Source organism: Biomphalaria glabrata, chromosome 9 (genome assembly GCF_947242115.1).
Source record: "Biomphalaria glabrata chromosome 9, xgBioGlab47.1, whole genome shotgun sequence".
Taxonomy (NCBI): Eukaryota; Metazoa; Mollusca; class Gastropoda; family Planorbidae; genus Biomphalaria; species Biomphalaria glabrata.
The window spans coordinates 29,781,359-29,807,567 of NC_074719.1; the positions used below are offsets into that span (position 1 = coordinate 29,781,359).

A 26,209-nucleotide genomic window follows, 5' to 3' on the forward strand; every position below is an offset into this window, starting at 1 on the left:
TCATTGACTTGACTTTAAGCTACCACTACATGATGGTCTACCCCCACCCCCTTCTTACCCTAACATCTAATCATTTTGCTGATACAAATATGGTGGCTCTGGTTTTTGAGTCCTATTGTCTGGTGATCTCCAAATGTTTGTATGGATCCTTTGTGGTAAACTAAACTGCCTCCTATAAACTAGTTGTTTAGAGCATTAAGGAATCTTTCTCTGTTTTTGTTTTATTTCTCCAAGAGCTTGGCTGCCCATGATCTCCTTGTGTCCGGAGTTACCACCTCCTATGTTTCTATTGAAGTCTCCCATTAGGACAGTAACATCCTTGTCTGGCTATGTACCAAGGATCCTTTGCGACCTACTGTAGAACTGATCTTTATCCTCCTCATCACCATCATTTGTGGGGACATCGCATTGAATTAGATTCAGATGTATTTTCTGCTTGTTAGTTCTAAACTGATTCTAAAGGTTGCTGTAATTCTCCTGGGTCCATGGGCTTCCCATCCTTTTGTGCTTGGTTGATAACATAAGCCCTGCTCATTGAAGTGTGAAGCAACATTCTCCTCTTGGCTAGAGTACAATAAAAGTTCTCAAGCTGAGATGATGTTCTTTCTCCTTTCAACTGCCACCTGCATTGATATTCCACTTTCATACATGGTCCTCACATTCCATGTCCCTATGTATTGGTTTCCTTGTAGCTAGAAGGATATTTTGTTGAGCAGCTTTTTTCACACTTTTCTTCATAATTCTTTGGGAAGGAGAGCCTTATGCTCTCATGAAAAAGTTTTCAGTTATCTTTCGTTTGCTTTCTGTAGCTATTTAGTTTCCAGGGTGGAGATTGCTAGCCTTACGCCCTGCCCTTCTCCTTTATCCTTGCATGGGAAAGTCAGAGGTCATTATGACCTCTTGTGGAGTTTTAACTAGTTATACATTTTAAAGATGTGAGACTCCTTTTTTTATCTTTTATTTTATTAATTATTTATTAGAATTTAACTCATCATCTTGAGCATGTTTGAATTGAAGCAAAACGAATATTAAAATTGAAAAACTTGTTTGTTGGTAGATTTTAGTTTTAGACTTTGCTATTTAACTTACATCAAGGAATTTATTTCTTACCAACAACATGTATGCAATATGAATGTTTTTGTTTTTTCTACCAGTATGAATACCATTAACATTGTGCAATAAACTATTACAGGTATCTATCTCAGCTTTATTCCCACTCTAAATGGCCAGGTCTTTCACCAAGTGAACAGAGAATTGAACTCCGAAATAATATAGATCACAGTTTTTTATGGCTTTTTAAATCTAAAGGCATTACATTTGTGAAAGAGGTTTGGAAAAAAAGAAGCAGAGGTGAACCTGTATCATTTACTGATTTATTTGGCCATTTGGTTGGAAATACACTATTAAAAGATGTGAGTTTTAGAGTTTATAGTTTAGATTGAACTACAAAATAGTTGTTTTTTTAAGACATTTATATTTGAAGAAGAATTAGATTCATCTTTTAAAATACTAATGTTTTAGTCAATAATTTAATAATTCCTTTTTCATAGAAAGTTATGTTCTCATCATGTCACATAAAAAGTTATGTTCTCATCATGTCACATAGAAAGTTATGTTCTCATCATGTCACATAGAAAGTTATGTTCTCATCATGTCACATAGAAAGTTATGTTCTCATCATGTCACATAGAAAGTTATGTTCTCATCATGTCACATAGAAAGTTATGTTCTTATCATGTCACATAGAATGTTATGTTCTTATATCATGTCACATAGAATGTTATGTTCTCATCATGTCACATAGAATGTTATGTTCTCATCATGTCACATAGAATAAATGTGCCCCGTGTGCCTGACATGTCTAAACTTCCCAACCAATGGTGTTGCAGAGGTTAGACAGTAAGTTGAGTGACCAACGCCAAGCAGTTAGTGATGGACTAAGTCCTCTACCACTCTACACCTGCCTACACGTCAAAAATTCTGTTTCTGCTATGGTGTTTCATGGTTAGTAATGGTATCATTTGTTTCTTTAACTTAAAAAAAAATTACAATGTGTGATTTAAAAAAATCTATTGTTAACCATATTATTCCAAATATTAAAAGCTGAAATATTGCATATTGCTCTGCTTCAGAATGGATGGAGTTTTCCCCTTATGAAATTGGTCTACCGAAATATGGTACATTCCTGAAAACTGAACAGTTTTCTTGTAAGTTCTTCATGGGCTGTATTGTGAAAGAGTTTCCAGAGCCGCCATTACATTTTTTACAAGGTAAGTTTGATTGGTTTGACAGAACTCATTGATTCAAAAAATTAAATGATGAAAATTCGAATAAATATTCAAATACTTTGCACTAATTATTTGTTTCTTTTTTACTTTCCTAAACCACAAAACTATTCAATGACTCATTGGTTTATAAGAACCATATCAAAGAAAAAAACTACCAAATTTGATAAAGGTGTCTTTACTAAAGCAAAATCAAAACCAATGTCTCAAACTCACAAAGCGAACTCTAGAAATGTAGAAACATTTGACCCTCCTTAGTTCATCTAAAGTTTAAGGTCACACGCAAAAAAAGTGATTTGCCAAATGAAGAAGGTGAACTAGTGGCAAAGAAAATATCCCCAAAACTGTTGAAATGTGTCGTAATCTTTAAATCTCATCATGATGATAATGACAATCAAACTTATGTTAAAAGGAAAGGCTGATTAATGGTGAAACCAATGCAGTGAAATCTAAGTCTTTAAAGTCTATTAAAGAAATTATGTTCATATATACTATAAAGTAGAAAGTAAGGCGTGTGTATGTATGTTAGGACCAATCTTGATAAAACTTGGCAGAAATGTTCCTTGGGTACTATCTTAGACCGTAGTGTATGTATTGTAGCCCTAAAACAAACTTAAGACCCTTAAAAAAAAAGAAAGTTGACCGACTCTATTAAAGCTATAGTATTATATGTTTACAGTGTTGACATGAGAAAAGATCGAGAGGAATAAGATCTAGATCTAATTTTAAGAACTACGCTTCGCACATAAAGTTTTTAACTTTGAAACATGAAAAATACAAAATATAGTCTATTGATTTCATTATTTAATAAAATTAATCTTCAAATTTGTGTTTCAAAAACATTTTTACATAAATTCGTTCCATATATCTTCGACTTCAGAACGTCCTGACTTACTTATAATACCATTCATTGAACAAATCGGGTAAACCCGTTTTAATTGTACTTTATATCCTATTGTCCAATGGCTGTGTGAAGCGTCTAGTGTGGTAGCTTAACTTGTTGCCATCGCTGGCTAGCATCTGTGAAAGGGGAGCAATTTTGTAAGTCTCTCTTGCCAGTACATAGCCTCTCCACAGCAAGTCCTATGTAGTACCTCCTCGTGGCGGCAGATGGAAACTGAGGCTGCGAAGCCTCAGGCTAAACTGCAAGGGTCTCGGAGGAGGTTTGGCCCCAAGATGTGAGGCAGGCATGGCCCGTCGGCGTGCGGACACGCGCTGTTGCCCACAAACCAAACCGCTAGCTATAGGTCAATAGCCGCACTGCCTTGTGTGTGTGTCCCTGTAAGGTCTAAGGCTAAGGGAGTAAACCCTAACAGAAAATCCGGTCCTGGAGCTCCATAGGTGGGGGTACTATGTACTCCTGCAGCCACCTGTCCCAAAATTGTGATGGCTCGCCATCCCTTTGGACCCGGTCAGTATGGAAGAGAGGCGTGTGCTGACGTGTGGGCAGCCCAGCACTCGCAAATTTACCGCCCAGGCTTTCCCCCAGCAATGGAGAGGTCACTCCATCTCTGACAGTAATGTCTTTGAAAAAACACGGAGAGTGGTAGTTACCGGTGATAAGTTCCTAGCTGATTGGCGTAAGCTGGAACGCCAGGGACCACTCTTGACGGTAGGAGGGGCTTTTTAGCCTCACTGGATAGCTACTGCCTGCCTTTACCCGAGCAGCCCTCGGACAATAAAGTGCTATCCCGCCACAGCTTGCCGCACCTTGGTGCTTGGTGCGTCAAACAACTATCATCGACAGATAACTCAGCAGACTAAACATTGATGTGGCCTGTCTGCAAGAAACCAGACTGGCAGACAGTGGATCTCTTACAGAAAGCAACTATACATTCTACTGGCAAGAAAACCCTAAACAAAACCCTAGAATACATGGCGTCGGCTTCGCAATAAGAAACAGTCTCGTCCCCTGCATTGCAATATTTCCCATTGGCAATGAAAGAGTAGCACACATGAAATTTGCATCACCACAAGGCAAAGTTAATATAATCTGTGCTTACTCGCCAACTCTTGCTGCACCAGAAGAGGACAAAGACAGATTCTTTCAAGCTCTAGAGGACGTAATTAAAAGTATTCCAAAGTCCGAGCACCTCTATATAAATGGAGACTTTAATGCCCGTGTTGGTGATGGAAATGATGCATGGCCAAAATGCTTGGGACCTCATGGTGTTGGCAAAATCAACGACAATGGCCAAAGGCTACTCGAGTTCTGTAGCTCTCATAAGCTGTGTGTAACAAATACATTCTTCTCTGGCAAGGATCGCCACAAAGTCTCTTGGCAGCAAAATCTTTGGAGCCCTTCAAAAGTACTAATAAACAGGCGAAACAAATGGCTAGACAATGTGCTAACAACTTTTGGAGGGATACCTGCAACAGAATCCAAGACAGTCTCTACTTAGGAAATAGCAAAGCTCTGCTTGATGGCATTAAAGCGGCCCTGGGTCCAACAGTGTCTAAGCCTGCCCCCTTCTATCCTAATCTGGAGAAAAAATTACAGATCAAACCAAGCAGCTAGAACGATGGACAAAACACTACCTCGATGTCTATGCCACACAGAATACAGTAGACGATTTCGCTCTGGCTTCTCTACCAGATCTTCCAACACTGGAATGCCTAGATGAGCTTCCGAGCCTTAGTGACCTCAAAAAAAAGCAATTAATTGCATGAAAAATAAATCTCCAGGGAGTGATGGTATCCCAGTGGAAGTAGTTAAAGTCAACGAATCACTCCTGCTCCCTGAACTCTATATTCTCCTCTGCCGCTGTTGGGAAACAGGTCATGTCCCACAGGACATGCGTGACGCAACTAAAGTCACAATATACAAGAACAAAGGGGATCGGAGTGACTGCAACAATTATAGGGGTATCTCTCTCCTCAGTATAGTGGGCAAAATCTTTGTTAGAGTGGCACTATCCAGGCTGCAAGTGATAGCTTCTAGAGTCTACCCAGAGTCTCAGTGTGGATTCAGGAGTGGTAGATCCACTATAGACATGATATCTTCTCTACGACTACTGCAGGAGAAATTCAGAGAGAGAGAGAGACAGACCCCTTTACATCGTTTTAGTTGATCTGACTAAAGCTTTTGACATGGTCTTTTCAAACTCCTGAGGAAAATAGGTTGCCCTCCCAAACTACTGAAGTTCATTGAGTGCTTTCACGAGGAAACTAAATGTACTGTCAAATTCAATGGAGCCCAATCAGCACCTTTTGAGGTTCGCAGTGGTGTCAAGCAGGGATGTGTGCTCGCACCTACTCTGTTTGGCATATTCTTCTCCTGTCTACTGCATTATGCGTACAACGAAATAAACGAAGGTGTGTTTCTCCATACAAGATGCTCTGGAAAACTATTTAATGTATCAAGGCTGCGGGCAAAAACCAAGGTTAGGAAGCTACTCATCAGGGAACTCCTATATGCTGATGATGCAGCTATTGTGGCTGATTCTGATATTCAGCTACAGTACCTGGTTGACAAACTATCTGCTGCTTACCAGAAATTGTTGATCACTTTTGTTACCTTGGCTCCATCATATCCAACAATACTCTACTGGATAAAGACATTAACAACAGGATAGCCAATGCAATGGCCAACTTATCACGGTTGTAGAAAAGAGTCTGGGACAACATATTGCTGACTAACAGTACTAAAGCCCTAGTCTACCGGACCTGTGTGTTGAGCACCTTGCTGTACGGAAGTGAAACATGGTCAACCTACTCATGGCAGGAAAAAAAGCTGAATGTCTTCCACCTCCGATGCCTAAGGCGGATCTTTAAAATAAGGTGGCAAGATAAGATAACCAATGAGGAATGCTACAAAGAGCAGGGTGCCAGGACATCCGCTCTGTTATTAGCAGCAGACGCCTTGGCTGGCTTGGCCACGTTCGTAGAATGCCAGTAGGTCCACTTCCACAGGACATCCTGTATGGCGATCTAATAGAAGGCATGAGAGCCGCTGGTCGCCCACTTTTACGTTATACGGATGTATGCAAACGTGACATGAAGCTCTTCAAAATCGACACTGGCAGCTGGGAAGAGGTGGCACTGGATAGATCCACATGGAGAGAGAGCATAAAGGAAGGGTCACGGATTGCAGATGTCATACACTGTGACAGGTTGGGAAATGTGACGTGTGTTTGGCGCGTTTAATGTCTAGGGGATGATTATTTTTAAAGGTATCACACACCAACCTATCAGCATAAGAATCGGGAGCAAGCACGCAACGAGACAAGCAATGAAAGAAAGATACAAAGTTAAAATGAAGAATATTTATTTACATAAATATTTACAGATAATAATAAAAAGGGGGAGTGAAAACTATGTTTAATCATCACTCTTGCACTTAATAAGAGAGTGTGTCACTTTGTCCTCTGACTTAGCTGGTTGTCCTGTTGATGTCGCAGCTGGCTGTGTCCTGGCTTGAGGTTCTGCAGCTGGAGGTGGCGCTCTAGCGGATAGAGGGGCGCCGGTGATATAGTTCTTGTTAAGTCTCAATCCCAAGTTCTAATATCTGTAGTGGGCACAGTAGGGCGGGTGGCCGGCTACCGTGGGCACAAGTGTACTGCGGGCAGAGCTAATCTGCCGTGGGCAGCGTAGTTGACAGGATTTGTCCAGTGAGTTGCAGAGGGTTTGGCGTAGCTATGACGTCTCACACAGATCTGGGTCTATAGGGACGTCGCACCTAACAAGTTGACTGGTGGGCTGTCGAATAGGCGGGCAAGGCCGATAGCGCCAAGTAGTATAGTTGAGTAGTGTCGAGTAGACACTGAACAGCAAATAGGCAAATAGGCAGATCTCAATAGGAAAGTGCAGTGCTGAATAACACTCAGCACATAAATAGGCAATTGGTGATTTTCGATAGCAAATAGTTGGGTTAATCCAATAGATAAATAGGCAGACACCTGAGGGAGGCTGCGGATAAATAAAGACAAGTTAGGAAATGTCTCTCATACATCTTATCGATGCCCTCGACTGAGGTGCATTCGTCAGATAGGTGAAATTGCTTTAGAACACAAAGGGGAGATGATGACAAATGGGACTTGGAAAATAGACGGCTGATAGTAGCAATATAAAAATGTACATAGAAGGGGAAAAATAATCTCAAATAAACAACACAGGTGGATAGAGATAGAGGGGGGGGTGAAATGGGCGGTGGTCAGCGACCTAGACGGTTTATTTACATACGACCGTCGGTCGAGAACAATGGAGCGCGCTTGAATGGAGAGGGTATCCGTTCAAGCGGCGCAACTCTCGTTAGAGTGAAATGACTACAGGGGAGATAATTCAATATAGGGGAGATAACTCACATCTCCTTTCTAAGCGCAGTATTAGTGCGATAGTAAAATCATCAAGGCGATCAGTCGAGACAAAGGAAATAAAATAGATGTACAAATATATACATGGTTGCATCAACGATCAATTGAGCAACGTAGCATTAATAGAGTAATGCAATAAACAAATAAATACATAGGACATGTTTATGTTTTCTACTTACGCCAGTGAGAAATACACAATGCACTAATTAAATATAAATGGAATAATAAAATACACATAATAGTCTTCAGTGAGAAATATGTACAAAGTAACTAAGATGGAACTTGTGATTAAGTTCGGCTTACCACCAGGTATTCCTTTAGGAGAAGTATGAAGTAGTCTGATTTGATTTGGATCTACTTTATATAGGCCTGGAAAATGCGGGCGGAAACAGGAAATGTCCTAGGCTTAGAATTATCTTACACGTGGTTGAAGTCCGACAAGAGTCGCACCTTGGACCGTCACGAGGCGTGTTGACTCTATTGATCTCCTAGATCAAAAAGAAACGTGGGAGAAGGGGGGGGGGAGAAAGATTGGTTTGCATTCCAACCAAGGTGGTGTCAACCGCGACCGTCCTTCAGACATCCGGCGGGTAAGACAAAAGAGATTGTCTGTTTACCTTTCCCCGATCAAGGGCAGATAAATGAAAGGACGCGCCTTAGCTATCTCCAAGGTGGTCAACTAAGTCTAGCCTGGAGGGGAAAAGATGGTGCGGGTGAAGAATTTAGGGGTAGGATGGGGAAATAATTAAAATAAAATAAATAAATAATGAAAAATAATAATTAATGCTGTGATAAATTTGAGTGACTCTGACAGCGAGTTTTTGACTTGTCACATACACAACAGAAGCAGAAAGAAGGGTGAAAATGCAACAGCGCCTGGTGATTATATACCAACCTGCGATCGCAGCTGTGTATGAAGGATTGGCCTCTTTAGTCACACAAGAAGTTGCAAAGGGCAAAGATCGTCTCTCGAGACGTAAAATGCCACAGATATCCTATTCATCTATCGCTCCTTTTGTTTTTAATGTATCGGGTTCGGGTAAACCCATTTTCGCAAAACTAATAGGGTTTGTTGGACTAGTCCATTTCGTTTCTTTGATTAAAAAGTATTGGGCCGGAAGTGGCTTTTTTCCTTATATATCTTTGTATTTGTCAATTCTCTCTTTAAATTAAACTGACCTTATTATGCTATAATTTTAAGTGTACCTGATAGAGAAAAAAATTCTGCACAAAAATACGGGTAGTTGGGATATAACCCTATAGAGGCTATAAAAAGAAAAGACCTGAAACTAGCGCGTGAAACTACACATTTACAAAGTACTTTATTTGATGAGTATTTTACCCAAGATCTGTGTTGTTTTTTTAGGACTAGCTTATTTCATGTACACGGCATTTTCCGATACACAATTTCATACACAAAATAATTGTTGAAAAAAATTGTAGTGATTTAAAACTTTAAATGATTACTTAAAAAGGTGTTACTCTAATCAATTTTGAATATTATTTTGTTATGAATGTCACTGTTTATTTTGTGTCTGTTCTAGTTTCTTAAATTTTTCTTGAGTAAAGGGGTCGTTTTTCTCCTAATGGGTTTACCGAGTCAGAAACCCCATTGACAACGAAAAACATGCTGAGAATTACTCCCTTAGAGCACGTGAGAGGAAGCGAGCAGTGAGTCTTAAGGTTGTCTTGTCCCCGTACAAGGACAACCTCTGTGTCGTACATGAACCAGTATTTTCTCTATCTATAGCTTGTCCCAATCGTCCTTCGTGCAGAACTCTGCATTCGTAAAGAATGTGTTCTATTGTTTCATCGTCCTCCATGCAATGGCGACACCGTGTGTCGTAGTTCTCCTTCCATCGTCCGAGGTAAGCACCAATTGGACAATGGCCGACCCGGAACTGGGCTAGGACTGCCTGTTCCGCACGATTAAGTTGCCACCATGCATCCCTTCTGTCTGGTCTCCTCATTGCCCGATAAAGCTCACGCCCCTTGTCCGAAGAATCCCAGCCGTCGTGCCAAAGTGTCAACATGCGCTGGTTGACTAGGGATCGTACACTTTCATATGAGTACGGTTCATCATTTTCGAGCGCCGTTGCGACCGCGGTTTTCGCGAGCTGGTCAGCCAAATCGTGGCTGACCACCCCACAATGGGCGGGCACCCATTGCAAAGTAACGTTCACGCCGAATCGTAGGAGACGCCCTCCGACCGTTAGGACGTCCCATACCCTTCTAGCACCTTCATCCAGCCGTTCTATGGCCTCCAGTGCGGCCACCGAGTCCGTGAAAAGAACTATGTCGTGCGCTGACGCAGTCCCGTTACGTACCATCGTAGCCACCCAGTCCAGTGCTTGGAACATTGCTTCGAGTTCAGCCTCGAGGCTGCTTTTCTGCTGACAGGGACCACTGAGCTCGTCACTTTCGGGATTGCCAGAGAGTCGAACTACCGCTCCGTACCCAGCTTTCACAGTTCCCTCGAGCGTCCGCACAGAACCGTCTGTGTAGATGGTGGTTACTCCGGCTGGATATGATGCGATAGTCTCTCTGGCTGCTTGTAGTAGCCGTGTGGTTGGACTCTGCTTCGTCACCACTGGGTCAAGTAGGCTCTTCCGTATCGTCGGCATGCCGAGAGCCTCCATCGGAAAGATAGAACCGGACGGGGAAAGAGCAGCCCGCTCCACCGGCAGAATCGCCTCTCTGACCAGCCCGCGTGCCACATGCATGAAACAAGGCCGGTTTTTGAGGCGTCTCCTACCCTCCCAGTTGTCGACCAGACTTCTGAGTGGGCATCCATCTTCCAGCCGCATATATCTCTCGTGAGCTAGTATGACGGCTCGTTCTCTGCGCAATTTCAACGGTGGGATGTTTGCCATAATCTCGCCAGCGGCAATTGGCGTCGTCCTAAAGGTTCCACAGATTAGTCTTAAGGCTTGGTTCTGAACAGAGTCTAGGCTTGCTAAGGTCGTTTGCGAGGCCCAGACCTGAACAGGAAGACTGTAGTCCATGTGAGAGCGTACTGCACCCATGTACAGTCCTCTCAGCACGTCAGCTCTCGCTCCCCACTTCGTTCCAGCTAGTTTCTTTACGATATTCAGCTTCTCGGAAGCTGTTTCTTTTACCTGCTGAATATGATCGCACATAGTCAGTTTCTGATCGAGAATTACTCCAAGGTACTTGGGCTTTTTATCCCATTCCAGAATCTTGCCATCCATTCTAAGCTCGACAGGTTCCTTCAATATATCACGGCCCAGCGTAAACCATGAGTAAACCGACTTCGAGTGGTTTACCTCAAGGTTCCACATTCTGGCGTAGCAGGATATAGTTGTTAATGCCTGCTGGAGAGTGTCAATGAGTTGTTGACGGTCTCTCCCTGACTCCCACAACACGATATCATCTGCAAACAACAGCTTCTGACATTTCAAAAGAGCCGGCAAGTCGTTGATAAAGACCAAAAACAGCGTACAGCTGAGTGCCGATCCCTGCGGCACCCCCTGCTCAAGTGGAAGTTTCCTCGACAAGTGCTTACCAACACGAGTCTGTACCGTTCTTTCCGTGAGGAAATTTTGGATCCACCTAAGCATATATGAACCGACACCTAAGTTCATCAGTTTCAACAACAAGCCGGGCCTCCATACTCTGTCGTAGGCCTGCTTGAGATCGATAAATACCGCTAGCGTCGACTGACCAGGTCGATTTGTGTTGCCCCACTGGAAGCCATCCGCCACTTTCTGCATGAATAACGTCACTTGATCGATCGCATTTCGTTGCCTCCTGAACCCGCCCTGTTCAGGAGCAATGAGACCCTTCGTTTCTAGAAACCATGTGAGCCTTCTGTTGACCATGCGTTCGGCCGCCTTCCCGACGTTGGACGTCAACGAGACGGGTCGGTAGCTTTCTGCACGATCTGGGATTTTCCCCTTTTTGAGCAGGGGAACAATCGTTGCCACTCGCCAAGCCTTGGGGAAATCCCCCTTAGTCCAAGTACGATTGATCAAATCCAACAGTTTCCTTCTGCCTATGGGACCGAGATGTTTCAGCATTTCGTTGCTGACCCCATCTGGCCCCGGTGCCTTTCGCAACTTGCACTTCCGAAGTGCAATGTCTAGCTCTCCGTAGGTAAAAGAGTTGATGAATGTGCTCGTCTCATCCTCACCATAGACATATCTGCGTTTCGCTTTCGCCTTCCTGATGCTGTCTAGAGCTTTCGACACTTCGCTCCTCTCACCCGTCCTAGAGATAGCCGCAAAGGCATGGTTTAGAGCGTCCGACCGTTTAGAGTCAGTGACCACCAAGCCTTGAGCCGTTTGCAGGGGCGCAGCTGCTTTTGGTTCTTTCGCCCTTGTTAGGTTATTGAGAAGTTTCCATGCCTGTCGTCCGTCCGCAAGATCCAGGTTAGCACATGTCTTCGCCCACTTCTGTCTCGTACCCTCCGCAATGGGTTTACCTGATTTCTCCAAGCAGCCTTTGTAAAATATTGGTCCTAAATAATGCTATGTTTATAAACGAAAAATCGCATGGCTGCATTATGATGAATGTACGTGTTAGTTCAATATATTTTCTATTACTAGGTAACTATAAATAACCGCATAAATAGACGTAAGTTAATTTTTTTTTCTGTTAGATAAAGTCATATGGCAAATTTTTGTTTATATCCTAATTCTAAAAAGGAATAATAATAGAATTATACAGTAAAAATAATCACTAAGTTTTTTTAAAAATAGTTTTGAAAGTCTAACTGATAAGATTACAAAGAGAGTTTGTGTTTTTGCATATGTACACAAGCTACACTATGAGTCAGTCCATCTCTTCTAATTGTTTAAAAATGAGTGTAAAAATGTAGGCTTCGATATTTTTAGCCTGAATTTAAGAAGTTACAAACTTCAAACAACTAATATATTGCCTCTTCCATAAAACTTTGTACTTTAAAAATAAATTTATCCAATGCTCGAAATCCTGCTTGTATACTTAGGCCCTATTTAAATCGATCCGGTATCAATATATTAAGTAGCAATAATCCCGCAAAAAAATTAAATGAAAGAAGATTGAGATATACATATATTTTTGTGACGGTACGCACCGGTACGGGGTACCGGCACCTTTTTTCAATGTCGGGAAAAATGATTACTTTTCTTGTAATTCAACGTTAATTGTTAATTTATTATTAGTTGAAAGTTAGGCAATCTTTCACTGAGTACCGGAGCCTCTTTTTTTATTTTTACAAAAAAAAAGCACTTTAAATACTTTCAGCCGACATGCCGTATTATTAAAAACACCTCTATGTGAACTTCTAAATCATCTAGAGTCTTAGACAGTCATTATTTTAGACAAAATTTAAGTAGAGTCTAGACCTAGATTTAGTAGGCCTATTAGTATAAAAAATAAAACAACAATCAGTCATTATAGACATCATTCGCAATTTTATTATTAGGTCTAGGCATTGAAAAGTAAATCTATTAATAAACTATAATAGATCTAAGTCTAAGTACTAACTTATTAAATAAGTCTTTATAAGTAGAAGTATTATAATGAATATTGTATAGATCTAGATTGACTAGATTATAGATAGATTTATAGATAGATCTCTAGTTTAGTAGATTAAGTATAGAGTATAGTTAATACGTATTATTAGATCTATGTCTTATGTCTATATCTAATAAATTAAAAAAACTTTAGTCGTTATAAATATCTAGACTTTTTTCTAATAAAAACTGACTATAGGCATAGCATAGGCTAGACTCGGCAATCTAGTCTCAAGATAGAATCTATACTATTACTAGATCTATTCGATTTTTATATATAGATCTAGACTAGAATTAGATTATAGATCTAAATATACTAATGGAGAGATGATATGAGGTGTTAGCTAATAGCGTTGCACAAGAAACAAACCTGGGTTTTTCTAAACTCTAATACTTGGTATTTAATAGTAAAACAGCACCTACCTAAATAAATCGTAACTAGCAATCAAAAACCTATATTTATTGTAGTATATATAGGTCTGTGTATTGTATATTATATAGCCTTCGTAACTTCTTCTATAGAGAAATGACTTTTGTAATTTCTTTTACTGAAAATTGGGCTATTCGCGTCTGACACATATATAATTTTTATGTTCAGCAACAAACCCTATTTTATTTTCGTAGCGAAAGAGAAAAACTCGATAGGATCATTAGCTAAGTTTAACATACATCTAAATCCAATCCACTAGATTAGTAGACACAAACTAAGACCCGCAGGCAGCGGGTAATGTCAGGCTAATTTTCTATAAAGTTACTAATTTTACATGTTTATATATATGTATGTATCTTATCTTATATGATACAGACGTTACTTCAAAAAAGAAAATGATTACGTCCTACGCGTCATGCATTTAGTCATGCTTTTGTACAAATTTGTCCTAGCATATGGAACTAGGAATGTGTGTGTGTGTGTAATAAATATTGATTAAATGGATAAAATGTCATAGCGGTATTTTAAAGTAGAATAGACACTCATTTTAAAGTGTAATTATAATTGAATATAGAAATTATCTCCAGCACCTATGACACCACCATTATGTTTATACTAGCTAACCAATATGTTGGATTTATTTGGATATTCTCTGCATTACATGGAAACCTTAACTTATACAACAATAGGAGGCTTACTGAGCCCACAAAATTAATCCTAAGACAATTCATGCTGTACTTTGTAACAAAAAATTATGTTACGTAGTTTGTATCCACTTTTGGTATGCAAATCTGAGCAAAGAAGAATGTGATAATCATGATAACCTAAACATAAAATGTCAAGGTACAGATAATGGAATTTAAATTATTTTTGAAATGCCTGAGCACTCTTATCAAACAAACAGCTTATAGCGAAGGTTTTAACCAGATTCATCACACACACAAAAAACACTGTTACTAAACGATGTAAGCAATTGATAATTAGATGAAATGTAGATCTTTCCAGTAGGATTTCCCATACGAGAAAAATCAAACTTTTGTCACCTTTGGCCTAGGGTGAATCTTGGAGCATTGCTATTATGATTATTATGATTAGAACCTTTGTTAAACATCTCATAATGACCATAAATTAAAATCATATAACTAATTAAACTATTTATCACATCAGTAAAGAAACAGATTAATTCATGTTTAAAATTTGTATTCCTAAATTTTTCTTTCAGGTATTTGGGGAAGTGCTTTTTGTATTCAGTTCAAAAGACTTCTCCAAGATGACAAACATGTTGATCCAGTGGAACTGATGCGGAGAGAAAGAGAAGAATTAGGTCTAGCCATTTGTCTCTGCATGTTAACTATTTAAAAAGAATGCACCAAAACTTTATTCCAAAGCTAAAACAAAAATTGCTGTCTAGCTAGACACAAGTGTTGTACATCAGTCATATTTACTGTCAATGGTGGAACAAACACTTGATCTTTAACATTCCCCCATAGGAAAAGGTCGCACACTGTGAAAATGGCATTTGTTCTTGCAAACTCAAGCACACAAACACCTTCTGCTGAAGAGTCGCCATTTTGAGGGTAAATAAACAAGTGAATTTGTTACAAAGACAAATAAAAATGGACGAGTTGAAATTGACACCTAGTTCAACAAGGATAACCCCTGTATCAATTGGAACCTAGTTCAACAAGGATAACCCCTGTATCAATTGACACCTAGTTCAACAAGGATAAACCCTGTATCAATTGGAACCTAGTTCAACAAGGATAACCCCTGTATCAATTGACACCTAGTTCAACAAGGATAACCCCTGTATCGATTGACAACTAGTTCAACAAGGATAACCCCTGTATCAATTGACACCTAGTTCAACAAGAATAACCCCTGCATCAATTGACACCTAGTTCAACAAGGATAACCCCTGTATCAATTGACACCTAGTTCAACAAGGATAACCCCTGTATCGATTGACACCTAGTTCAACAAGGATAACCCCTGTATCAATTGACACCTAGTTCAACAAGGATAACCCCTGTATCAATTGACACCTAGTTCAACAAAGATAACCCCTGTATCGATTGACACCTAGTTCAACAAGGATAACCCCTGTATCAATTGACACCTAGTTCAACAAGGATAACCCCTGTATCAATTGACACCTAGTTCAACAAGAATAAACCCTGTATCAATTGATACCTAGTTCAACAAGGATAACCCCTGTATCAATTGACACCTAGTTCAACAAGAATAAACCCTGTATTAATTGACACCTAGTTCAACAAGGATAACCCCTGTATCGATTGACACCTAGTTCAACAAGGATAACCCCTGTATCAATTGACACCTAGTTCAACAAGGATAACCCCTGTATCAGATGGCCATTCAGTCCATTACAATGCTTTCAAAACGAATAAATGTGTGATAATTTTGGTGAATTCTTGTAGAATCATCTTGTATGACATATAACAAATGTTTGTAAGGTGTTAAGTTGCTTATATTTATTTTTGCTTCAATGATTTTTTCACAGTGGAAGAATTGAAAAAAGATTTGGAAAGTTGTGACATTCAGGAAAGTGAGTCAAGTGAAGATGAAAATGTTTATGAGAAAGGAACACATGGAGAAAAAACTACAGGTAGGAGCAGAGTTATTGCCCCTCCTTAGCGCTTTTTGTCCGGAAAAGAAAGTTTACAACGAGACATTAGAGGTTTGCAAGTTCAGGTGGAGGTTGATTAGTTGGAGTCAAAGATGACTTCATGACTGTTGAGGCTGACGCCAGGCTCGCCAGTCACCTGACACATATAGAAGTCATGGTGGTAATCACTGTTGTAGTCTCAGGGCCGTTGTTCCAAGACGCCGTGTCAGAAGATCTTTTCAATGGACTTCTTGAGAAGTATCTGTAGTCCCACAGGAAGCCAGACACGCAGTTTGCTGGCATCTCCTCTGTCAGGCAGTTTGCTGGTATCTCCTCTGTCAGGCAGTTTGCTGGTATCTCCTCTGTCAGGCAGTTTGCTGGTATCTTCTCTGTCAGGCAGTTTGCTGGTATCTCCTCTGTCATGCAGTTTGCTGGTATCTCCTCTGTCATGCAGTTTGCTGGTATCTCCTCAGTCAGGCAGTTTGCTGGTATCTCCTCTGTCAGGCAGTTTGCTGGTATCTCCTCTGTCAGGCAGTTTGCTGGTATCTCCTCTGTCATGCAGTTTGCTGGTATCTCCTCTGTCAGGCAGTTTACTGGTATCTCCTCTGTCAGGCAGTTTGCTGGTATCTCCTCTGTCAGGCAGTTTGCTGGTATCTCCTCTGTTACGCAATTTGCTGGTATCTCCTCTGTCAGGCAGTTTGCTGGTATCTCCTCTGTCAGGCAGTTTGCTGGTATCTCCTCTGTCAGGCAGTTTGCTGGTATCTCCTCTGTTACGCAGTTTGCTGGTATCTCCTCTGTCAGGCAGTTTGCTGGTATCTTCTCTGTCAGGCAGTTTGCTGGTATCTCCTCTGTCAGGCAGTTTGCTGGTATCTCCTCTGTCACGCAGTTTGCTGGTATTTCCTCTGTTAGGCAGTTTGCTGGTATCTCCTCTGTCAGGCAGTTTGCTGGTATCTCCTCCGCCAGGCAGTTGGCTGGCATCTCCTCTGCCAGGCAGTTTGCTGGTATCTCCTCTGCCAGGCAGTTTGCTGGTATCTCCTCTGCCAGGCAGTTTGCTGGTATCTCCTCTGTTAGGCAGTTTGCTGGTATCTCCTCTGCCAGGCAGTTTGCTGGTATCTCCTCTGCCAGGAAGTTTGATGGTATCTCCTCTGGCAGGGAGTTTGCTGGTATCTCCTCTGCCAGACAGTTTGCTGGTATCTCCTCTGCCAGGCAGTTTGCTGGCATCTCCTCTGCCAGGCAGTTTGCTGGCATCTCCTCTGCCAGGCAGTTTGCTGGTATCTCCTCTGCCAGGCAGTTTGCTTATATTTGCTTCACAGTAGTCCTCTGGAAATGACTACCATAAAAAACTAAAGTTATTCTCATTAAGTATGTAAATTGTTTTTTTTGTCAAAGAACAGTTACAAATAATTTAATTAATTACAGTAGAACATCGTTTATCCGGACGTCAGTTTTACGGAACGTCAAATATCCTGACTACCTGATTTTGCTTTACAGTACGGTATCTAAATGGTGTTGTTGATGTGCCGTGATTATTTCTGACAAGAATGGAAGGCGTCTCTGTAGAACTCTTTGTTCCCTTGTATCGAGCACTTGAACTGTAGGTTTACGTTTGCAATTCATTTTCTTTTGTGTTGGTGGCGAAATGGACCGTTGATAATATTCCTCATTTGGTTATCCAGATGATCGATTATCCAGAAAGACCCCATTCCCAATTAATCCGGATAATCGACAATCAACTGTATATAGATCTATAAACTAACATGTTTTAAAATACAAAATCAATGTTTACATTGTAAAAAAGTGTGTACACTACAAAAGAGGTTATCATATGGTATAATGTAAATAATTCTTTACAGCACAAACTATGAACAAAAAGTTCTTTTTTTTTTTGTTGTTCTGCCTACAGGTGGACTTCAGAGAAAACGATCCAAAAGTACCAAACTGAAACAGAAAACTTTTTGGGATTCAATGCTGTCTAGAATGATGGAGACTCGATGGTTTCAGGTCTTTAACTAGCTTAGGGCACTAGACATAGACTTGAAAAGGTCATAATCATAAGTAAAAAAAAAAGAATATGTGTACTAAACAAAAACAGTGTTTAGCTGTAATTATTGTAGCCATATTTAATCATATTATAATATTTTAATGATTGTATTATAGTTTAATGATTGTATTAATAATTCAAATGTCTATAATTTCAGAGCATAGAACTTAGAGCAGCTCAAATTTTCAATTTCATGCGTGGTCTTTCATTAAATAACGTTTTCCCGTTTTCACCTTTCACAAAGACTCAAGAAGAAGAAAATGAGAATAACAAATGTAAGTCTACATGAGCACAGACTAAGACAATAGTAGTGAAACTTTAGCATGTACAAATGTAAGTCACAGACTACTACAATAGTGAAACTTTAGCATGTACAAATGTAAGTCACAGACTAAGACAATAGTAGTGAAACTTTAGCATGTACAAATGTAAGTCACAGACTAAGACAATAGTAGTGAAACTTTAGCATGTACAAATGTAAGTCACAGACTAAGACAATAGTAGTGAAACTTTAGCATGTACAAATGTAAGTCACAGACTAAGACAATAGTAGTGAAACTTTAGCATGTACAAATGTAAGTCACAGACTAAGACAATAGTAGTGAAACTTTAGCATGTACAAATGTAAGTCACAGACTAAGACAATAGTAGTGAAACTCTAGCATGTACAAATGTAAGTCACAGACTAAGACAATAGTAGTGAAACTCTAGCATGTACAAATGTAAGTCACAGACTAAGACAATAGTAGTGAAACTCTAGCATGTACAAATGTAAGTCACAGACTAAGACAATAGTAGTGAAACTCTAGCATGTACAAATGTAAGTCACAGAATAAGACGATAGTAGTGAAACTCTAGCATGTACAAATGTAAGTCACAGAATAAGACGATAGTAGTGAAACTCTAGCATGTACAAATGTAAGTCACAGAATAAGACGATAGTAGTGAAACTCTAGCATGTTCAAATGTAAGTCACAGAATAAGACGATAGTAGTGAAACTCTAGCATGTACAAATGTAAGTCACAGAATAAGACGATAGTAGTGAAATTCTAGCATGTACAAAAACAAATGTAAGTCACAGAATAAGACGATAGTAGTGAAACTCTAGCATGTACAAATGTAAGTCACAGAATAAGACGATAATAGTGAAACTCTAGCATGTACAAATGTAAGTCACAGAATAAGACGATAGTAGTGAAACTCTAGCATGTACAAATGTAAGTCACAGAATAAGACGATAGTAGTGAAACTCTAGCATGTACAAAACAAAAAAAAAATGATCTGAAACTAAGCTGTTGCGAATGTACTTTATTACAGAATAACAGATTACAAGATCTCTCGTCACTTCGTGCTTCAGCTTTCATGGATTCATTAGTTGTTTTTGTTTTAAGAAATTAATGGGATTTTTTGTGAAATTCAATTAGTAGAAATGTCTATCAAATGTGTAAAATACCAGAGACTGACTAACCCTAGTATCAGCATATCCTAAACTAAATTACTAAGGTAGTCGCATGACATTTCATACACAGGTTTTTGTTTACCACTTGGAGTTACGACACTTCCCTGCAAGATTCAAATCTTTGTATTTCTTCGGTATTTCAGGCCACATTCTATACTTAAATTAAAAATTGAAGTAGTATTTTTATAGGACTTTCTGTATTTTTAAAGAAGTCAACTTTTAAAAAAAATGTTTGTTCATTTCAGATTCCTTTTAGACGCGCTGTAAATAAAACTAACAGAGAGAACAGGGAATGATATATTCTTTGTTTCACTCTTATTTTTGGACATTCACAAGACATCAAACCATTGCAATTAATAAAACCAAATTCATATTTTTTTTTACATTTAGTCAAAGTAAAGTTCCCGACCTTGCGATCTATAAAGAGTAAACTAAATGGCAAATCTCGGAATGAAAAAAAAAAAATAATAAATTGTGAGCGCCCCCAAAGTTCATGGTTAAAGATGAACAATCTATTGGAGGGTACCAAAAATATACGTTGTCATTGTAATGCTGGCTGTTGCACTGAATAATAAAAATATTTTTTAATCTAGATTTAGGTCCATCTAACCAGAAACGTGTTTTTGTTCTGCGTGTTTGGAATTCCAGGGAAGACGTTTCATGGGAATACAAATGTTGGGGGAAGACGTTTCATGGGAATACAAATGTTGGGGGAAGACGTTTCATGGGAATACAAATGTTGGGGAAGACATTTTATGGGAATACAAATGTTGGGGGAAGACGTTTCATGGGAATACAAATGTTGGGGAAGACATTTTATGGGAATACAAATGTTGACGGAAGACGTTTCATGGGAATACAAATGTTGGGGAAGACGTTTCATGGGAATACAAATGTTGGGGAAGACGTTTCATTAAAAAAGTGAGGAGGGTGGGGCGTTATAATGCTGGCAGACGAGAAGGGTGCAACTGATGGACTTGACACGTTTCTGTGCATACTCTATAATTGGGCTTGGGGGCCGTTCGATTGAAGGATGAAAGAGACAAAAAATAGGAGACTATAAAATTATAGGGCTAGAAAATTGTGTTAGGGGTGGAGTTTAGTTGTAATGCGTGCAGTATTACTGATGGATTTCAAAGTGTTCCGGGCAATATACACATATACTAATTATTTCAACCCTAGATTATAACAAGTATCTGATAGTGGGGTTAAGTGCATTAATAGGCAGCCGTTCCGTTGAAAGATACAAGAGCCAAAAAGTTTGTTGTTGTGGGAGGGGCATTTCATTTACAAATATAATGGGCGGGGATACGTAATAGGGGGTTTTAGGCCGTTTGATTGAAGACTGAAAGAATCAAAAAGAGAAACAGAATTTGGGAGCTAAAACCATTTGTTAGAACTATAAAGGCTAAGGAGGAGGAGTCGTTGTAATGTGGCTCGTTGTGGGCAATATACACATATAGCAACTATGTCAAACATACATTAGCATGGATATAATCTAATAGGCCTCTATATATTTCATGTATATTTGTTTGGAACAATAAAATTATCTTATCTTAAAAATGTATAAAATATATATTTGTAGAATATTCGTGATACACAAATAACAAACTAGTGTTTAAGAAGGAAGACATATTAGGAACTCCATTTATTACATAAACACAAGCGGTGTTGCACTGACGCGCTAGTGTGCAAATGTACATATAATACCAATATGTTACATCCATAGACTTATATATACTACTCTAGACTGGACATGGAGATTTTTTAGCACTACAAAAAATGTCGTGAAATTTTTTTAGAAAGTTGGATCAAGGCGTTGTTTTGTAAAGTAGTTAAAAGAAGTAAAGGTTTTTTTTCAACCCTAACCTATGTAACATATACCTATAATTTAACTCAATGAGTGCGGAGCGTCTATCCCATAGACGGTCTGTCTGCCCTAAACGCACGGAACGTCTATCCCATAGACGTTCTTACCCTACCTTTGTTTCGTTGCATTTTTAAATTAAAAATTTTAACTAACAACAGTGGAACTATTTTTAATTTATAAAAGAGTTCTTCATCCTTTGTTTACATAGAAATTAGAAGCTTTTGGCTTTATTTAGACATTTATTTATTACTTTTTTTACAATGTAAAAAAACGTCGCCATGACTACGCTAGTCCAAGACACACCCACAATGTTGACTACTGAAGAAACTTTATAATTATTCTAAAAATTATCACAAATAAATAGTAATAATGAAGAATTTGATCTAGATTAGATTCAGGTAGGTCTAAATTTAGCGTATTTATATGATTATATCTATATTATTAGTATTTAGATCTAAATCTATTATTGTCAGTAGGCTAGGTGTAGTCTGTAGATCGAGATTGACTAGATCTAAGCTTTTATCTCTAGACTTGGACTCTAGATCTAGATATATCTTTAGATCTAAGCTTCTGGTAAATAAAAAGAAAGGAAATGGTAGATCTACATCAAATAATCATCCACTGTACTGTGGGCATTTTTTCCCCATTTTCTTTTTTTTTTTTAGTATTGTTTATCTGTAAAAATCTACAACATCATGGCTATGCTTGTCCAAGACACACCCACAATGTTTACTACTGAAGAAGCTTTATTATTGTTTTATTTATACTTCTATGAATTGTAATAATGAAGATCTTGATCAAGATTTAGCATAGGATGAAGCAGACTTGGACATTATTAGCATTTAGATTTAGATCTAGATCTAGTATTGCCTTATATGCTTAGGCTTAGGCCTTAGCCTTAGACTAGGGCTAGGTCTTGAATGTAGATCAAGGTTGACTAGATCTATGCTTTTATCTTTACACCTTTGTAGATTCCTATAGATCTAACCCTTAGATAAATGAAAACAACAGAAATGGCAGATCTAAATCCAATATTCATCCACCATGCTGGGCCTTTTCTTGGTATATTTTCTAGCAATTTTTTTTAGTATTGTTTTTTGGTAAAAATCATCACCATCACTATACTGGTTCAAGTTGCACTCCAAAAGGTTTACTACTAAATAAAAGTAAAATATTAAACTATTCTAAATCCATAATTTATCACAAAGGAACAGTAATAATGATCTATTCGATGTCTAAATCTTAGGTAAAATGAATTAGGATTTTTATTGTCCTTCATCTAGTTAGAGATTTAGGCTTTGATCTCTCGCTAGCCTATGTCTTGCACTGGTCTAGTATTAGAATGAAAGATGTTCTATGCAAATAAAAAGAAGACAAATCTAGATCTATATCCCATTGATTCAAATGTACATAATATTTGAGTGCATTTGGTTGATAGATTTAGTGCTGGTATCTATTGTTATTGGTAGTAATGAAAAGCGCAATAATTTTCACTTTTTTTTCTGACTAAAAAACCAGGTAAAAATAATAATATAATCAATGATTCATCATCTTTTATTGACTATTTTATCACATTTCTTTTTGAAAATATCACAAAGGAACAGTAATAATGATCTATTTGATGTCTAAATCTTAGGTAAAATGAATTAGGATTTTTATTGTCCTTCATCTAGTTAGAGATTTAGGCTTTGATCTCTCGCTAGCCTATGTCTTGCACTGGTCTAGTATTAGAATGAAAGATGTTCTATGCAAATAAAAAGAAGACAAATCTAGATCTATATCCCATTGATTCAAATGTACATAATATTTGAGTGCATTTGGTTGATAGATTTAGTACTGGTATCTATTGTTATTGGTAGAAATGAAAAGCGCAATAATTTTCACTTTTTTTCTGACTAAAAAACAAGGTAAAAATAATAATATAATCAATGATTCATCATCTTTTATTGACTGTTTTATCACATTTCTTTTTGAAAATGCTGTAAATAGTCTAAATATGCTGTTTCAACAGTAATACAAAGAACAAAATCTAAATTTAGGTCTCAAAAGTTCTAAAGTTGGCATCCATTTTTTTTTCTGAGTGTCATATTATTTAGATTATAATTTGTATCTTATATTTAAATAGAAAGATGTTTACATTTTCACATTCTCCATTCATTTACCTTTACTTTGATACCAAATTTGTTACTATAGCATCATTGGTACTTAAACAATAAATTTTTGTTTTAGCCATGTTTGGAACATTTTCTTATTTTTTTTAAAAAAGTAGCATTTTTTTGAAAACAAAACACAGCAGTCAAAGAGTTAATTTTATATCTAGATCTAGTAATTGAACATCAAAAATAAGAGTACTCTCATCTCATAATTATTATTTTGCAATTTCTAGATACATAATCTAGAAAGATCTAGGTAATCAATCTATTTAAATGTACATAAGATGATTTAAATCAACATGAATTATTTCCATCTAGGATTTTTTAAACATTATCTCAATGGAAACAAACAGGAAATGGCTTTGTTTCATATATTTGCGTGAATATCCGAGAAATGATTTTGCATTATTTCTAAACTTTGAAAACTAAAGATCATTACTTTTCTAAGACAGAAAAGATTGATTGGGGCGACTTCCCTTAAAGCCTGAAGAAAAAGAGTTTACGTACATAAAAATCTATATATGTATAGGTCTGTGTATCGATCAATCGCGGATAAGAATTTCTTTCCTGTGTCCAGTCTAGATATAATATATAAGTCTATGGTTACATCTCTCTTATTTAATTCAAAAATCTATTTATCAGAATAACTAACAAACTAGCCAACTAAAAGTCAATTCAGTTAATCACAAATCAAGTCTTTTGGGTTTGTTAACTATTCTGCCTGAGCGTGTTACGTAAGGTTCATGTGGTCTAGAGGTTTTAGAAGAAGAAGTATGTAGTTTGAAATCTCTAGATATTGTTATAACCCTATTGGCGACGCGATCGGGTTCACTGTAGGTTCAGCTGACACACGTGAACTTAGGCAAATCACTCAGGTCAACGGCTGTCAATGGACATGGGACAGTACTGCTAGTACACACAAATATGACACGTGTTATGGTCATGTGATCGAAATCCTTCACGGACTAGAGACAGTTGTAAGAAAAAGGCAGTTCAAGACAGGACAGAGAGGAGACCGGAACTGTTAGTCGGCCATGAAGTCGGTCCTGGCGGAGTCCTCTAGTAAAACGTACGAGACAGTAGAGTTTAGTACATTGATGTACAATGTAGCATTTTTAGTAGTTGATTGTGTTGCCACTTGTCTAGTATTGGCTGTTATCTATTTGACCATTATTAAAGTACCAGATTATTGTTCTTGTTGTCAGATGATCGATGTGTTGTGTGTTTAGCAGTTGGTTACAGAACGCCTGATTAGGAGAGAGAGAGAGAAACGTAACAATGATGTCTTGAAGTGGGATTTCCTATGGCTTCTGTAAAACTGCTAGATTTCATGCTCTATTCCGTATGATTTACAGAAATTCAGGAATTCTCTTGAAGCGAATTGAGGCCCACTATCTGACCTCAATCTTCTAGGTTTTCCATGGCATGCAAATATACTCTTCATAGCTTTGACTATACCTGATGTAGTTTCCTGTGACAGTACTTTCACATCAATAAACTTTGTGAAGTAGTCAACTACAAGCACATACTTTTTTCCCTCAAAGTTAAACAGATCACACCCAACCATGGGAAGGTCTTGTGTCTTGGTAGGCATTAGCGATTCTGGCACATTTTGATTCCGATGTTCAGCACACCTGCTACAATCCCTAACTGTCACTTCAATATCTGCATTCATGCCTGGCCAAAACATGACTTCTCTGGCTCTTTGCTTACACTTCACTATTCCTAAGTGAGACTTATGTATCAGATTTAGCATATATGTACGTAAGCTTGGTGGCATGACTATTCTCAGACCTTTGTATATAATTCCATCCGAAGTTGATAACTGGTCACTTCAATCCCAATATGGCCTGACTTCAATTGGAGTCTCGCTTCTTGTGTCTGGCTAACCAGTCGTAATTACTTCCAGAAGCATTGAAAGTTCCTTGCTTGTACAGTCTTGAATTTCACTGTATTTCGAATCACTTACAGATATCATATGCACTGAATCATCTGTAAATTCACATGTCTGCGTATCAGTTCATTGTAGTAGTCCTAAGCATTCTGTTGTGTCACCTCTCAAAATGTTCTCTTGGTTAATGTCTACAACCTCAAACCTTGCTTTCACTTCTTGAGTATTATTCTTCAAAGGTAGCACCACTGCTCCTAAAGTCTTAATGAAGGGATTAGTGTAAGACTTGAGTGACTTTGCTGAATAAGCAAGCTTTACTTTGTCTTTGAGCTTTTCAAAACAATCTCCCGTAGACTCCCCGATGGATGCTCTATCTTTACGGCCGAATTACATGCAATATTGCTTGCACTTATAGCCGTCAAAGCATCAGAAAGAAGAAAATGTATCACATGCTTCGACTCCAAATCTGCATTGCAAGCTTTGGGGCGGATTAAGACTGAAATTCCATTGTTACATAAGAGCCTAAAGCTTTTGGACCAAATAACAGCCGGCTATAGGGATGTCCCCTTCATCTGGTTCCCCTCCCATGTGGGCATAGAGGGAAACAAAACGGCAGACA

The 26,209-nt window shown here is 38.5% G+C and overlaps 1 protein-coding gene across 6 annotated transcripts in view; it reads left to right on the forward strand.

Annotated features, from left to right (window-relative positions):
• LOC106069601 (cytosolic phospholipase A2-like) overlaps window positions 1–26,209 on the forward strand; it is a 121,302-nt gene that overhangs the window by 91,203 nt on the left and 3,890 nt on the right. For all 6 annotated transcript variants that reach the window (XM_056042281.1, XM_056042279.1, XM_056042280.1 and 3 more), the window contains 7 exons: window positions 1,193–1,412; window positions 1,890–2,004; window positions 2,133–2,270; window positions 14,769–14,870; window positions 16,071–16,175; window positions 18,079–18,176; window positions 18,374–18,491. In XM_056042281.1, the coding sequence (XP_055898256.1) occupies window positions 1,193–1,412; window positions 1,890–2,004; window positions 2,133–2,270; window positions 14,769–14,870; window positions 16,071–16,175; window positions 18,079–18,176; window positions 18,374–18,491 (896 nt within the window). The remainder of the gene's footprint in view (window positions 1–1,192; window positions 1,413–1,889; window positions 2,005–2,132; window positions 2,271–14,768; window positions 14,871–16,070; window positions 16,176–18,078; window positions 18,177–18,373; window positions 18,492–26,209) is intronic.